This window comes from Pogoniulus pusillus, chromosome 1 (assembly GCF_015220805.1).
Source record: "Pogoniulus pusillus isolate bPogPus1 chromosome 1, bPogPus1.pri, whole genome shotgun sequence".
NCBI classification, from domain to species: Eukaryota; Metazoa; Chordata; class Aves; order Piciformes; family Lybiidae; genus Pogoniulus; species Pogoniulus pusillus.
Window position 1 is genome coordinate 36,594,859 of NC_087264.1, and position 16,606 is coordinate 36,611,464.

The 16,606-nt window shown below is 41.2% G+C and overlaps 1 protein-coding gene and 1 long non-coding RNA gene across 5 annotated transcripts in view; both read right to left on the minus strand.

Annotated features, from left to right (window-relative positions):
- Positions 1–4,207, minus strand: part of LOC135177920 (uncharacterized) — a 28,636-nt gene extending 24,429 nt beyond the window's left edge. The window contains exon 1 of the long non-coding RNA XR_010303249.1: positions 3,874–4,207. This is a non-coding gene — a long non-coding RNA (uncharacterized LOC135177920). The remainder of the gene's footprint in view (positions 1–3,873) is intronic.
- A 3,252-nt stretch (positions 4,208–7,459) lies between these two features.
- Positions 7,460–16,606, minus strand: part of STRN3 (striatin 3) — a 60,829-nt gene continuing 51,682 nt past the window's right edge. For all 4 annotated transcript variants that reach the window (XM_064148394.1, XM_064148385.1, XM_064148403.1 and 1 more), the window contains 7 exons: positions 16,516–16,563; positions 15,929–16,050; positions 14,684–14,851; positions 14,288–14,428; positions 12,741–12,848; positions 10,673–10,759; positions 7,460–10,564 (listed from right to left, as the gene is read on the minus strand). In XM_064148394.1, coding sequence (XP_064004464.1) covers positions 10,395–10,564; positions 10,673–10,759; positions 12,741–12,848; positions 14,288–14,428; positions 14,684–14,851; positions 15,929–16,050; positions 16,516–16,563 — 844 coding nt within the window. In that variant the 3' untranslated portion in view covers positions 7,460–10,394. The remainder of the gene's footprint in view (positions 10,565–10,672; positions 10,760–12,740; positions 12,849–14,287; positions 14,429–14,683; positions 14,852–15,928; positions 16,051–16,515; positions 16,564–16,606) is intronic.

The window sequence follows — 16,606 nt, forward strand, 5'->3', positions numbered from 1 at the left end:
GGCAAGGTTTAGGGAAACAATTTGATGGGAAAACAAAAATCACTAACTTACTACTGTTAAGGTTTTTCACAGTTTCAAATCAAAACAACTCAATTAAAACAGACTTTTTCAAAGCAAAAGCAAATTCACGATTGAGTAGTTTCTAGAATCCTCTGACATCTACTCTTGGGTATTTTAATAATTCACTACTTGTTCAGAAAAGGAACACAGAGAGACAACAGCTTTACCCAATCTAAATATTCTAAACCAAGCTGAGCTACACAACTTTGTCCTCTTCAATCAGTACCAGTAAGGACAAGGAACCAGTTTAGAACCAAAACAGAACTGTCTAGTACAGCATACTAACAGCAAACACATGAAGGACTTTACTCCCCAAGAGCATGATTTGCTCAAATGTAAATAGAGACTGGACTAGCACACATGATTAGGAGAAAGTGACCATCAGTTGCCTCTGTAAGCCCGAATATCTGAGAGAATGTAATGCACACACACCATGGGAACTCTCAGGTATCAGATCACTCAAACTGGGGAAAATACTTCCAGCCTCTAAGAAATTATCCTGTACAGCAACTGTTAGCTAAATTATCTCAACAGAAAACTACACTTACTAAGATTGGCAGAATCAGTCACCTGGGTTGTCAAAGGCAAAAAAAAGAGCCAAGGCACTACTTCAGGAAGTTGAAATAGGGTTTCTACATTGTGAACAACTACCTGTCCAGTGAAGTGGTATTGCTCCCTGGGCAGTCCATTCCAATGGCAAATCACTCTCTCTCTCAAGAACTTCCTCCTAACACCCAGCTTATACCTTCCCCAGCACAACTTGAGACTGTGTCCCCTTGTTCTATTGCTGGTTGCCTGGGAGAAGAGACCAACCCCCACCTGACTACAACCTCCCTTCAGTTGTAGACAGCAATGAGGTCACCCCTGAGACTCCTCTTCTCCAGGCTAAATAGCCCCAGCTCCCTCAGCCTCTCCTCATAGGGCTTCTGTTCCAGGCCTCGCACCAGCTTCATCACCCTTCCTTGGATGCGTTCCAGCACCTCAACATCTCTCTTGAATTTAGGGGCTCAGAACTGGACACAGTACTCAAGGTGTGGCCTGACCAGTGCTGAGCACAGGGGAAGAATAACCTCCCTTGTCCTACTGGCCACACTGTTCCTGATGCAAGCCAGGATGCCATTGCCTCTCCTGCCCACCTGGGCACACTGCTGGCTCATCTTCAGCTACTATCTACCAGTACCTTCAGGTCCCTTTCTGTTTGGCTGCTCTCCAGGCACTCTGTCCCCAGCCTGTAGCACTGCTTGGAGTTGTTGTGGCCAAAGTGTAGAATCTTGTACTTGGCCTTGTTAAATCTCATCCCATTGACCTCTGCCCACCTATCCAGCCTGTCAAGGTCCCTCTGCAGGGCTCTCCTACCCTCCAACAGATCAACAACTGCTCCTAGCTTGGTGTCATCTGCAAATTCACTGATCCTGGACTCAATCCCCTGGTCCAGATCATCGATAAAGATACTGAACAGGACTGGGTCCAGTACTGATCCTTGGGGGACACCACTAGCAACTGGCTGCCAACTGGATGTGGCACCATTCACCACCACTCTCTGGGCCCAGCCCTCCAGCCAGTTCTTGACCTATATCAGAATGAATCTGTCCAAGCCATGAGCTACCAGCTTTGCCAGAAGCTTGTTGTTGCAGGTTGTGTCAAAGGCTTTGCTGAAGTCCAGGTAAACCACTTCCACAGCCTTCCTCACATTCACCAGGGGGTAACCTGATTATAAAAGAAGATCAGGTTGCTGAGACAGGACCTGCCCTTCCTAAACCCATGCTGGCTGGGCCTGACCCCTTGGCCATCCTGTAGGTGCTTTGTGATGGCACTCAAGATGACCTATTCCATGACCTTGCCTGGCACTGAGGTTAGGCTGACAAGTCTGTAATTTCCCAGTTCCTCTCTCTGACCCTTCTTGGATGGGCATCACACTGGCCAGCTTCCAGCCTTCGGGGACCTCTCCGGTGAGCCAGGACTGTTGATAAATGATGGAGAGTGGCTTGGCCAGCTCATCTGCCAGCTCTCTCAGCACCCTAGGATGGATCCCATCTGGTCCCATGGACTTGTGAGGATCCAAGTGACTCAGCAGGTCCCTTACTTCTTCCCTTCCCCTTTACAGGAGAACTATACTGGTCTCTGACTCCATTTGCCAGTTTGGAAGGCCAGTTGTCCTGGAGACGACCTATCCCTCTATTGAAGACTGAGGCAAAGAAGGTGTTAAGTGCCTCTGCCTTTTCCTCATCTTTTGTTACTATATTCCCCTCTGCATCTAATAAGGAGTGGAAATTGTCCTTGCCCCTTCTTTTGCCATCAAAACATTCATCAAAACATTTTTTATTCTCCTTAACAGCAGTGGCCAGCCTAAGTTCTAAATGGGCTTTTTCCTCTCTAATTCCTACAAGACCTAGCCACATCCTTGAACTCTTCCTGGGATACCTCCCCTTTTTTCCAAGCAGATGGAATGGTATTCCTCAGTGCCTAACAAAACCTCTAGGTAATGCAATTGTCCTGGTTTTGCTGTGACACAATCATTGGCCAGCCATGGGCTACAGGCCATTAGCAGTTTTGAGTCAGCCAGGGCAGCTGACTCAAGTTTTCTCACAGCTGTAACCTAGAAGATAAACCTCACAAGCAATAGAAACAGAGAAGTTTGTTGAGGGAAATGGAGTCTTACATTTAAAGCTTCCTGCTCGGGCTCCTGCTCTTGAGGATTGCTTTCCTGTTAACTGTGATTGCTGTACCCATGCTGGACCGAGTACAACCTTTAGATATTTTATACTGGCATCTGTATCAGTTTCGTTGTTTCATCAGTCTGTTTTAACTTGGGCCCATAGGTCTTTTCTCCTTCTTCAGATCCCCCTACTCTGCTGTGAAGGGATCATCAGGCGACAGATCAACTAATATAATTTAGTCCTAGACGACGCACAGCAACCCAGGGGAAACTTCCAGCTACTGAGCAGTCAGCCAAAAGCACCAGACGAACAGAACAGAGATATGATAGAGAACTCAATGCACTGCCAGTGCGCACTGTCTGCGGGATCTTGCAGAGGCCTCCGCCGTCGAGCCCCTACCAGGAGCAGGCGCAGCTGCCGGCTGCCCCTTCCAGAGGCCCCGCACTGCTCACCAGCTGAGCCGAGCTGGCTCGCTTGCGCAACAGGCGGCAGCAAGGCCCTGCACCCTCCGTGCTCTTTGGAAAGAACCCCCCCCACACACACACATGCTAACTAAAACACAATTTAACAACAAGAAACCCACCCCCTTCAAGGTACAAAAGAACCCCCCCACACACACATGCCAACTAAAACACAATTTAACAACAAGAAACCCACCCCCTTCAAGGTACAAAAGAACCCCCCCCACACATGCCAACTAAAACACAATTTAACAACAAGAAACCCACCCCCTTCAAGGCACAAAAGAGCAACCGGAGAGCAAAGGTACCTGTAAATGACAGGACAAACCGTCTGCTAGAACGCCTGGTCAGCCCGACCATCAGAAAGCTGCTAACAGCATACCGCCAGGTTTCCTCTAGCGAGGAAAAACACATTCCCTCGGTCTGGTGTTGGTAGGCAAAAATCTGGCGGCTCGCAGGCTTGATCTGGGTTGTGCCCAGATGCAAACAGTCGCTTCCCAAGCCCAGCCTCCAAACTCAGTGAGATAGCTCCAGGCTGGTAGCCTCAGAGCAACAGCTCTCAATAGTAACAGGTGGAAACAAGGGACAAGCCTCAAGAAGCACCTCAGGGGCATGTGACAACGTGAGCGGTTCCTCCCCTTGCAGATAAATAGCAGCAGAGGAAGAGCAAAGCTTCTCCTGCCCTGCCTACTCACCGGTTGCGGCTGGACTCCTGCAGCTCGGCTCCTCTCGCAGCCCGGCAGCCATTATCCCCTCTCCAGGTGCCCCTGCCCGCCGCGCCTCAGCAGCCCGGCCCTGCCCGCGGCAAGCCGGCCACAGGCCTCTGCGCACCGAGCGCACGAAGCCATCCGCTCAACTCCGGAGCTGAAGCGGGCACATTGCTGTAGAGCTGTCCCAGTTGAGCTGTCCCAAATCACCACACGAGCACACACGGATCCATGGCCTGCGGGCTGTAAGACCTACTCTGTCCCCCGGCAGGCTTCCAAAAGCCTCTGGAGCTTTCGGGAAACGCTCGCCCCTGAGGGCCAAAGGCAGGCAGCAGGGCGTTAACAAGGCAGCTGGCGCTAATGAGTGCTGAACACCGAATCAAGCTTAACAAGGTTCAGCTGCAAAAAAGCTCCCCTTGAAAACTGCTTTTAAAACATGGTAGCAGAGGCAGCACTGCTTATTGTTTTGCCAAAAAGGAACCTGAGGGTGGAACTCCAAAATTATTCTCCTTTCTGGTTAGGAGGTCTCCAATACATTCAAGCTAAACACCTCTAAAAAGCAAATACCATTGGATCACCGAGTGATCACCTTTATTCCCAGGTACCAAATACTCTCAGAAGTAGAACAGAGCAATTCACCTTAAGAGGGTGTTAGTTACTGACTTTTAACCATTTGATATCTTTATACACATAGGTTAATAGTGATCTTGTACTAGCTGTGTGTGCTAAAAGCTGCCTCTTTCACACTGACCGTTATTGAGACCTCTGCCTGTTTTAGTGACGTTCAGAAGTGCTGGTACAGCCCCAGCCTTTACAAACAGCATTAATCCTTTGAAAAGTGATGGGTTGTCAAATAAAAACAAAGATAACACTGCCTTTAACTACATGCCCTGTGGAACATTCTATCAGAAAAGATAGGTATTTGTCGATCATCCTTTGCTGGATTTCTCCATGGCTCGACTGATTCTGATGCTGCAAGCAATAGCCAAGAGGCTGGATCCACACAGCAGAAGCCCAAGGCAAGCAGCAAAGCCACCAAACTCAGAAATGTCTCAAGACATAGCTTCCACAAGACAGGGACTTGTGGAAGCAATGCTGCCTTAGCAGCGGCAGGGGAGAGCCACATGCTCAGGTCTCCCCAGCTCAAAACAGCAGCCAGCAAATCAACCGCAACATGGTCCAAGAGTAGCCGGGTCCAGGTGCCACCAATAGCTCTCTTAAATGGACTGCAGGACTTGCCAAGCTTGCAAGTTTGCACAGAATGGTGAAGTGGGGAGAACCATCCAAAGGTAGGGATTGTGTAAAACTGAGAGCAGTGTAAAAAGGTGGGAGCCATCCAAAAGTGAGACACTTCAAAATGGGAGTTGTCACGGCAGGAACCTGTCCTGTGAGGAGCCCTGTAAATGTGGGAACTCTTTCAAGGTGGGAACCCCTTCTCCTCCTCCTTTGCTCTGTTTGTCCTTTTCTAGACAAAGTGTCCATTTGCCATTTTATACTGGGTGCAAAAACCCAGCCAACCACCAGCCTGACTCCAGCATGGGCTTCCACACAAGTCAGCACACATGCAGAAAGGTGCCTCCTGCTGTTGCCCCCTCAAGCCTGAGGGAGGAGATGGGGGTCAGAAGAAAGGAATTTGGAGTACTCTGGAACAAAGGGCTCTGGAATAGGTTGCCAGGGAGGTTGTGGAGGCCTCCTCCTCAAGGGTGTTTGAGGCCAGGCTTGATGATGCCTTGAGCAGCTAAGTCTAGTTGAGAGGTGTCCTCACCCATGGTGGGGAGGTTGCAGCAGATGATCTCTAAGATCCCCTCCAACCTAAGCCATTCTATGATAAATCAAAGCACACAGAAGAAATGCACAGCCTCTGATGTTTTCCTTCAGCCTACATTTTTTTCTGCTAGGAATATCTACCAAATACTTCCCAGTAAGTAAGTTCTTCCTTAGAATTTCTAGATATCTAGAGGCCAAAACAGGCTTATACATGTCCTGGCTTGCCCAGACATATTATTCTCCTGTCCCTCCTTTTGTTTTGGGGAGAAGCAACTGCAGGAAAGAGGACAAAGAACCTGGAGCCACTGAATCTAAGGCACCTCACCTGACCACACTTGTTTACATTCTGTGGTAAACAAGGTACACAGGCTTAGCTTGTGCCTGCCTTGTGCAAAGCCTATGCTTTTCCCAGATTTGCATAAAGCAAGCCTATGGCTTCACCTAATACAGTCAAGCTCAGCTAACTGCCATTCTGATTGGCTATTCTGTGTCCAAAAGCCCATGGATAAAAAGAGATGAGCAGGTAAACACAATAGGTTCTGACATAGTATTCATGCCTGCTGTTGCCCGCTGCTATTGCTCTCTGCTCCTGGTGGTATACTGCCTTATTGTATCCTGAACTGCCTGGAAATTGTCTGCCTTGAGATTACCAGGAACAGGCTCTAAATGCCTCTACACAGTTGGCCTGCAAAGCCAGTGTGACATCATGCTAAGACTGCACAATGCAAGACATCCTGCCTACACTTGAAAGTTTCCTGCCAAGACAAGAAGTCCTGGATACACAGATTATCTAGGACCTATTGTCTGCCTCCTTTCCCGACCACTCTGTGAAGCCTGGGAAGAATCAGAACTCTCAGCAGCTGACAAGACAGTAACAGAACACCCTGAAAGTGTTTGGGTACTGTCTGAAACTACAGCTAGCCCCAAGAGTCAGGAGATAATTTTTTGAGTAAATACTTAAAGCCTTCTGCCATAAGCAGAAAGGAGCTTCCAGAGTCCTAGTGGGCAAGCGGTATATTGACCACAAGAACCTTCTCTTCCAGTTCAATTAATGTTTGTCTATTTTTGCTAGTTATTTCTAGATCTAGTTATTCTTTTGTATAACGTTTCCATAACTGTGTGAAGAACTGGTTATTATTAAAATTAATGGTCAGTGGTGGTGAGACTTTTAAATATCAAAATTAATAAACAATATTAATTTTAAAAAGACCATCTCACAATTAATTACCCCTCCTTAACAGTAAATTAAGGAAGGTTCTTGATGAGGACCTTTTATACCCTCTTTGCAGACGTATTTAATATTTATGCAGACAAGATGCTGGACTTACAGTCATGGCTCATCTCCTTAAAACAGTTTCTACAATAAAAAGAAAGATGGAGAGTAAGTCTGTTAACATCAGTCACACCACAAATGCTATATATAATACAAAACACAATCCAAGTTCTTTCCATTCAGGTTCTGAGCACAAGTCCTTTGATTCTTACTCTCAAATGAAAAGCAAATCAGTCCAGTAATAATTTGAGCAGGTTTTGCTAAATGAAAAAAATTATTTCAGCATTATCATTTTTTCCCCTTATCACCACACTACAGTAAAACCAAATAAAGGTTTTAGGATGTTATATCTCACAATAAACTTAGGCTGTATTAAGAGGTTTCTGTTGATACTCACTAAATGAAGCCTCACTGCAGCATCTGATCTGCTCTGCATTAGCGAACAAAGATGCTAAGATTTCAATTAAAGAAAATAAGCAAATTTTTCGGTTTACCATTTAAATTTTAATACAATTTAAAAAAAAAGAAAGTAAATGTTATGCATGGCAATGTTTATTAAACAATCACATTTCATTTAAGCATTAAAATGCAGCAGTCTGGAAAATCTGCCAGAAACAATGTTTGGCTTCAGAAAAGGCGATTATGAAATTACTTCCAATAAAATTCAAATACTCTCTTGTCTGTTGATTAGTTGAATGCTTTAGACTGGAAGGAACAAAAAGTGCAAATCAGCTGAATGTTACTTTCAGAAGTAAAGTCTTAGTGTCCTACAAGCAGTTACTGAAAGGCCTCACCCTCAATCTTTATGATAAAGGACAAAATTCTCCAATTTTTATATAATTATAAATTTGCTGTAACATTTCAAAGAATGTAGCATTATTACTAACCCAAAATTAATTTCATAATAGAACTGCAGTATTCTTCCTGCCACAAGCACCTTTTTTTCCTTTCTTTAAAATAAAAATCTAATTTGCTTGACATGAGATGGCATGAGATACATTCTCACTGCAAAACTGGAAACTTACATGGAACAATACAGTTACAACCACTTATAGGAACATGTTCTAGCTTAAGGTAGTTTATACCTACATATATGACTTCTATATAAAAATCTATGAGTCATTATTGCAAGTGTTGTGTTTCTGGTGCCACACTTGCAGGAAAGTGACTCTGTCTTACAAAGTAGCTAAATATTGACCCGGATTCTTGGCCTTTGGCAAAAAGCCTGCCCTTCTGCACCTCTTTATTGGAGGACTCAAAGAAAAGGACAAAGATTAATTAATAACATTTGATATATGGGCAAATTTTGAGCATTTAGAAATTAGTTTTTATTGGGTTTTGGTTTGGGGTTTTTTTATGTTGGTTTCATTATTTTGTTTTCCAATTCAACACATGAAGTGACACTTTGAAATAATAACGAAATATCTTCTGGGTTCCTCAATCTGAAGATATTCCAGGCAAGGCTCCACAGGGCTCTGGGCAGCCTGACCTAGTTGAGGATGCCCTGCTTACTGCAGAGGGTTCAACTAGATGACCTTTGGAGGTCCCTTCCAGCCCAGCCCAGTCTATGATTCTGTGAAATCACTTGAGACTCACTTCATATGCAGAGATACTGAAAACTAGTGTGCCTATAAGCTCATAAAGGCTCCAAAGAATAAACTAGCAATTTTCAATTTGTTCTTATTAAAACAAATCTTTCAAAATATTGTAGAAACATGTTCTTATATGTGGGTACTGCTGTCTGAAACTGAACAGTTGGTTGACATCCAGACAACTATCACAATTTTCCAAAAGCAAAGCAGCTTATAAGCATAATAAACAAATTATCATTTTGCTAAAATTTAGATCTAATTTAGTAATTTGTAAAATGACACTTTCAAACTGTGCAACACAAAATAATGTAGCCAACAGTAACATACAGGTACACCATTTAATATTTATTATATGCATTTTATATACATTATTTTTTTCAACAGCTGTACTTTTGCTATGTGGTACAATCTTAAAAATTTGCTGATTCATAGTTTGTAAAACAGAAACCTTACAAAACTCATCAAAACTCGCAAACTGATCAGAAAAGTTTTGTGGAAGACTAGAAAAAATACTTTATTGTATTAATCATGCATTACACAAACAAAAAAAATCTTTAGTTACACCATAAACTGAAGCACATCTGAAAATAAAATAAAAGCAGGGAGTAACTAGTCAAAACACAGCAGAGGTTTATGAATCTTGAATCAACTACTTTTGTATTCTATTTGAAATGCAAATAAAAATAATTTTCACTCCAAAAGTTCTGAGACAAGATTGGTTTTTTGTTTTTGGAATCAAGTCTACTCCAGGTACTTAACCAGAAGAAAAATAAACTTCTTGGTTTGTAATTTAAAATCACCAAATGTCCCATTTTCTCACCTGTTTTAAACTGTTCAAAGAGTGCCATAACAGATATACAGGGCCCTTTAACACACTACATAAAAGGATATAAAGACCAACAAAAAGTGAAATAAATAACAATAGGCCATTAGCAAGATGGGTAATCCTTGATAAATAAACTCGTAAATACAGTAAGATGTACAAAATATCACATAGTGATAGGATGCCAAGATTAATTTTTTTAATTTTTTTTTTCTTAAAGAGTTCATTTTGGGGGTGTTAACCCCTCTGTGTTTCATCTGAACACTTTTTACAGTCCTTTATTTATAAAGACAGTTATGCAATGATGATGAATTAGCATCCTTATGCAAGGACTTAGCTGAGCTGTATTAGGCAAAAGAAGGGAAGAGTGTGGTTACACGGCAGCGGGTCAGTGAGATCTCTGTGTTTTAGGGTTCTATAATGCAGAAAAACATTATCAATACAATCTTGAGCACTGTTGTGACAGGCTAAATATATAAAAAGACTTATAAAAACTAGAATTTTATCCAAACATTTTGTGCAACTAATGCTAAAATATCTTAAGTTAAATTTCCTTTTCTTTAAAGCAAAATAAAAGTTTAAAAGGGGAATCTGTGGCATTCAACTGATAAACAGAAGATTACTAAGAGATGAAAAGAAAGCTACTCTTGGAGCTCACTTCCCCCCACAAGAGCACCACATTCCTAACCCTAAGGCAGCACACAGAGTCCAAAATAAAAGTCTTTTGTAAGATCAGACTCCACGTTTGCTTAAAGACACCTAAAGAACAGACATACGCTCAGTTCATATCCAGTCAAGGCTACAAATACTGGTTTTCTTTATTTGTATTTCTCCCCACCCCCCGGTACAGTAATTACAGTTAAATGAGTGAGCCTGACATTGTTCAAAACGTGGTGACTTCTCACCAACTTACACCTGCCCCACATAAGAGCCTTCACCAAGGCAGATCAGATGTAGTGTCTTATTGGTAACCTTATCATTTGATGGCAGTGACGCATTCCCTCTTTTTTGTCCAAACAGACCTGCTGTTATGACACAGGTTTGTTCTGCTGTGTCACACAAATACTTTGGCCAGGGCATCAGCTCCTGCACTGGCAATATATGCTTTTGATGGATGAAATGCTACATCATAAATTGATTCATCCAGCTTTTTCCTATGAGCCGTTATTTCTTGCACACATGTCTTGCTGTCCAAATTCCATAATCTAATGGAACAGTCATGGCCTGTTTAGGTTGCAAAACAAAAAAGACAAAAAGTTAAGATTTGCCAGACACTTAACATGCATCATAAATGCAAAGCTTATAAATCATAGAGTATGAAAATCCCCTTACTTCCAGACATTAAATAGATTCCATTCGGATCTACAGCTAGACTTGTAACAGCATCCAAGTGAGCAACCATAGAATGGATCATTTTACCTAAAAGCAAAACAAGCAGTGAGTTTCCTGTATTGATTCTTTCAAAAATAACACTTCCATTAAATGCAATATATAAGAGCAAGCCTGTTCTGAGTCCAACAGTTGAATTACACAATTTGATTAGAAATTATTACATTTTCCCTACAACCTCTTGTATAAGCATATGGATAAACGACACAAACCTCTCAAAACTGCATTCCCACTGTAAGTACTCTATTTATTCAGCTGGTATCTTTACTGATAACAAAGTCAATGAAGACCAATGCCAAAATGACTGGGTGAGAACCTTAATGCTTAGTCCTTTAAATGTCCTAATACCTGCTTCAGTTGGACAAATGTTGATGAAGGTTTCTAAAAAGACTTACAAAGGCACAGCAAAGGCCCATCTGTCATTGCTAGGAAAGAGGCTACTAGTCATAAACAAGGGAAGGAAATAAAAATCAGGCAACTGCAGGTGATATGTGCCCAGAATACTCTCCAGCTTCTAACAGTGACCTATTCAGTTATGTCAACCTAGAGGTGTTCTCTGCATGAAATTGCTCATACTTCTTTTCACTAACCTGCACTCTTGGACTCTTACTAACACCATTCAGCATCTCATGATGCTTTTAGGAAGGAGTTCCAGAATTTTTAACTACACATAAGAACAAATTACCTCTATTTGTTTTGAATCTGTCACCTGTTGTGGGGGGTTATCAACAGAACCTTAGTTCATGTGTTGGAAAAGACAGCAGGGATGTAAGACCATAACCAACATAAAGTAAGTGCATCATCTTTTGCCCAATTGTCTGTGTTCCTGTACAGTTTCAGTTTATTTAGTTTCTAAGATGCTTCCTGAAGAAGGTAAAAGCTTCTAAAGTTCCCTGATCACCTTCATAACCATTCTCTGAAACATTTTCATCTGTCTATATACCTTGTGAGATAAGGGAAACTGGAGTAACACAAAGTACACATGAATACATCAAGAATCCACACAGCGACATTAACAATTGTTCATTCTGGTGGTTCATTCCTTTCCTTTCTCATTCATTCTGCTGTTCTGACTGCTAAACAATGAAGTCGCATTTTCATCCTATCTCTGCTTATAAGTTGTTTGAGTAAGAACAGTCAGGCCACTGATGACAATATTATTAAGTTTTGCCTTATATGCATAATTGCTCATTTGTCCACATGGAATTTAATTTGCCTGCTATTAGGTCTGTATAGATCGTCAACTCTTCCCGGTGAACCTTCATCTTTAATACCCCAAATTAGTGAATGTTAACTAAATTGCTAATATGCTGTCCACTGTCCAGAAGATTTGGCTTCTGTAGAAATGTTGCTGATCCCTCCAAGAGCTGATAATTTTTTATTGCTCAAAATGACCGCGTCTACCTTCTGTTTCCTGTCTATCACACAATTGTTCATGGAAGACTCTGGAATAGGCTGCTCAGGGAGGCTGTGGATACCTCCTCCCTGTGCTCAAGGCCAGGCTGGACTTAAGCAGCCAAGTCTAGCTGAGAGATGTCCCTGCTCATGGTGGGGGAGGTTGGAGTAGATGATCTCAAAGGTCTCTTCCAATCTAAGCCATACCATGATCCTTTGAATTTAAGGTTATTTCTTTCCCTAATAGGCACTACACAATTTTCTTCGCTACTGAGAGTTGGACAAAACTAATCATGCTTAACAGCAAGCAAATGATGAAGATAGGAAGAAATACAGGCAGATATATGCTATAAATTAGCCAGGCATCAACTTAAGAAGACCTTCTTGTCCCTCACAACTTCCTCCATCTCTTTTGGGAGAGTATTTTCTGACTGAAGTCACAATTGTAACAGATAAAACTATTTTACAGAAAAGGTACCAAAGAGGTTTACTCTTACAAACACCAAAAGTTCTCTTCTGTGTAAAACTGCATCACCAGTAAGTTTGCTACAAATTGATTCTCCCTATATCCATCCAGAGCAGACATATTCATAGATGAAAACTAGGTTATCCTTACCCGTTTTGTTGTCAAAAAATTTGATGTGTCTATCTTCATGTGCTGTAATAGTTACAGGAAGTGTAGGATGACTTACTACCTTGTTAATATGATTATTTGATTGTACACCTGAAAAGGAAAGAAAATATTCACTGCTTTAAAGAAAAAGTTCAAGTTAAAATCAGAACATTTTAGCACCATGCTTCAGCTTACTGTATTTACTAATGTTGCATAAATAATATTTTAGGAAAAGAATCCATTAATCTCCTGAAAAATTAAAAACCAGATTATTGCTTTTGCAGGCTGGTGCTAAGCTAGGTGGATTCTTGCCAATGAACTGTAAGGAACAAGTGGTACAAGTGGTTTATACACCTCAAAGACTTTTGAGAGACAGCAAACAAACCAAGCAAGTACTGCAAGGCAGCACTGACTAGGCAGAAAAAAAAAATTGTGTCATCTGTAACACATTTAGCACACATCTCTTAATATTTCCACATAGAAAAAAGATTTAACGTGGGGAAAAAACAGATGGAATTTAAATAACTGAAGTCAACCTAAACTATTGTAGTCTGTTAGACAAATTTATCTCTAATTTCAACCCAAAAAACAATGAATGGTTCTGCATCTTCTTGTAAGTTCTTAGAACAGTCTAAAACCCACCTCCTTGTCTACCCATGAGGAGTAGTCGAACACTGGAACAGGTTGCCCAGGGCGGTGGTTGGGACCCCATTCCTGAAGATATTCAAGGTAAGCCTCAACAGGGCTCTGAGCAACCTGATCTAGTTGAGGATGCCCCTGCTGACTCCAAGAGGGGCTGGACTAGATGACCTTTGGAAGTACCTTCCAACCCAGACCATTCTATGGTTCTATGATATATCAGTGTTTTTAAGGTTTGTTACCTTTATTTCTGTGCTTAATTTCTGTTGATTCCATGTAAGATCCTCTCTTTAAACTAGGAAAGGTCTTTCTCCAATTCATGATGCCCTGTCTCACTGTCAATGCCAGTTTTTGCACGAACTATGTGGAAGATAGCTTTTACACACTTTTGGAACCTCTGTTTAATCTTCACAGAACCAAATTGACAGGGTAAGTATAATCACTAAGTAAGCTAGACTATTTGAAGGAGAGAAGCCAATTCTCCCCTTGTACTATTTATTAGATCTCATGTCCTGGAAAGGATTAGCCAAAAACCTGGAGGTTTTTCTTATGGAACACTTTCATAGGCTCAAGAAAGAAGGCTCCTCTACCTAGAATTTCATCAGAGACAGACAATTCTTAAAAACCTGCATCTTTTTAACACCTTATTTGTAGCAACAGACTTTCTAATGCTCTATGTTTCGCAACCTCAGCTCAGAGAACAGGAACTGTTACTTCCCACTGTGTCTAACCACTTTCAGATTCTGCTAATTCACACCTTTTACATTTGGTCTGTTCCAAGCATCTAACTAACTTTCAAACTGTATGATACAGGAGAGGATCAAAACTTTTTCATTTGCTTCCTCACAGAATAGAACTTTGACGGATACCTCATCCAAGATGGATATTCAATACAAAAGAGCTTTACTTACCAGATTCTATTTGTGATGAAAGCATTACCACTGACTGGGATGTTTCTAAATCATAGATGACTGTGCTGCCAGTGTTAAAAGATGCCACCATATGAGCAGGGTCACAACCTATAAAGTCAACTGATGTAGGTATTCCATGCTCTAAAAAGATAGAAAAGTGGCTTTGAATGATTGGAGGACTGAAATACTCTTAAAATTTTCAACAGTTCAAATACTTGGTTTTAAAGAAGAAATTAATTTTCTTCTTTAAAGCAATGCTACAGTACCACAAAGATTTTATTAAAAGATCTTTTCCCTTTAGGCCTGTTACCTAGTTTTGATAAATGGAGATAGTGAGGATGGATACATTATCAGCTGCCTCACAAGAGCTTTTCAAAACCCCCGAAGAAGCCTTACCTTTCTCTCCATTGTAAGTGCAAATACAGGGCATTTTTTCTGGTGGGTTCCATAATCTAATAGTGCCATCTGCTGAACAAGATAGTAAGTGATTCTTTACACCACTGTAAGCAAGACCCCAGACTGCATCTGTATGACCAATTAGTGTGCCAGCTAGAACGTTTGGCTCTGGAAAAAAAACAGAGGTTGAGAAATTATTATTTTTTTCAGTTTAAACTGTTCAGCAAGTGATACAGGGGCATGCTCTAAAACTCTCCAGCACTCCAAAAATTCAAACAAGCTTTTTTTCTGCTGTGGAACTGGGTAACATCCTTGTTTTCTTCTGCCTGATACATTGTCTTTCATAGAGAGATTTTTCATCTATTCTCCCATAGGCTTTGAGTACAGAAGAATGAGAGAAAAAGATAAATGGAATAGAATGAAGTCAGGTACATCGCTAAAGCTCAGTTCTGCAGAAAATTAAAAGCAACTTGTTACTGCAACCCAAAACCCTACTAATGTTTCTAAGCAGGAGAAACATCCTATTAGATCTCTCTCATTTGAAGATAGCTTTGTCACTGGAGTAGAGACACTTCTATCAATATAAACCTTATATCTACAATCCTACATTGATTAAATTTCTAGCAGAGGCACAATGTGAGCTATGTATTCGATTAAAGGGACAGGGTCTAGCAGTCTCCCATCTTTCTCCATCTCACTGCCACAGATTATGCAGCCTGACTGTTGCATTGGGTCACTCATCACATTGACACAGGAAAAGAACTTCCCAACTTCAGTGAACCACAGAACTGCATCCTTAGAATTATGTTAAGCACAGAATGCTGATCACCAGCCATTGGCATGAGAACAAGGCATAGTTTTCCTGGCAGTTATCAGCTCTTTTAGTTACATCAGCAATGGGAGCAAATCAGAAACATGGGACACAGAATTTGAGTATGTTCAGATATTTGGAATTTTGGTTCAAATTAGAAAGCACATTTCTTAAAAGTTAGAGATTACAATTAATATTTTCTTTCTTTACTGTTTAAACCTCAGAAATTCACAGACTTCCTACTATAGTTCTATACTACAAATGTCACCAATGCAAGCAGGAATAAGTAATTAATGTTTACCACATACAGGAAGTTGAAAACAGTTGATAAATAGCAGGTACACTTCACAAAACTTCTCAAAAATAGATTAGCATCAGAAAAAAGATTTTGAAGACAATGGTCATAAGTTGTTTCTCTTTTAAGAGGTACTTACCATAGGTATCATATGGATCCACGTTAGGGCTAGGCATGTTCCACCACTGGATGGTTGCATCAATACCACCACTGAAACACTGTTCTCCATTGGAACTAATTGTCAATGACAAGACAGGTCCACTGTTGGGAGACAGAGAAAAAAACAAAGTTCATGGATACTGCCTAAGGGACAGCAGTGAAAAACGTGGCTATGTCCTTTAAAAAGAAATCCAAACTATTAGAATCAATTAAGTCTTCAGAAAAACAATTCCATTAAAACTTGAAGGCAGCTCTACCCATCTGGACACACTACTAAGTTAGGTTTAACTTCATCATAAAACCATATCCACCACCCCCCACCCCCCCCAAATTAGATACGTGGCTCATTTGATGAGCCAATTTCAGGGAATAATGAATCTACCATTTATTTGAGTGCAGATGAGCAAATTAGAATTATATATCTGAAGACAGCAAAAAGGAAGATTATTGGTTGAATCCACTGATAAATTTGACAAAGTGAAGAAGTAAGCTGGGCTGAAAGGGAGTTCAAAGTTTGCCCAAGGAGAAAAATACTAAAAATTACTTTGTTAGCAGTCTCACACTTACATGTGGGCCCTAAATGTGTAGATGGGTTCTACATCTAAAGAGGCACTCCTGAAAGAGAAAGGAAGAGTTATTACAAGAAATGAAAATTCTA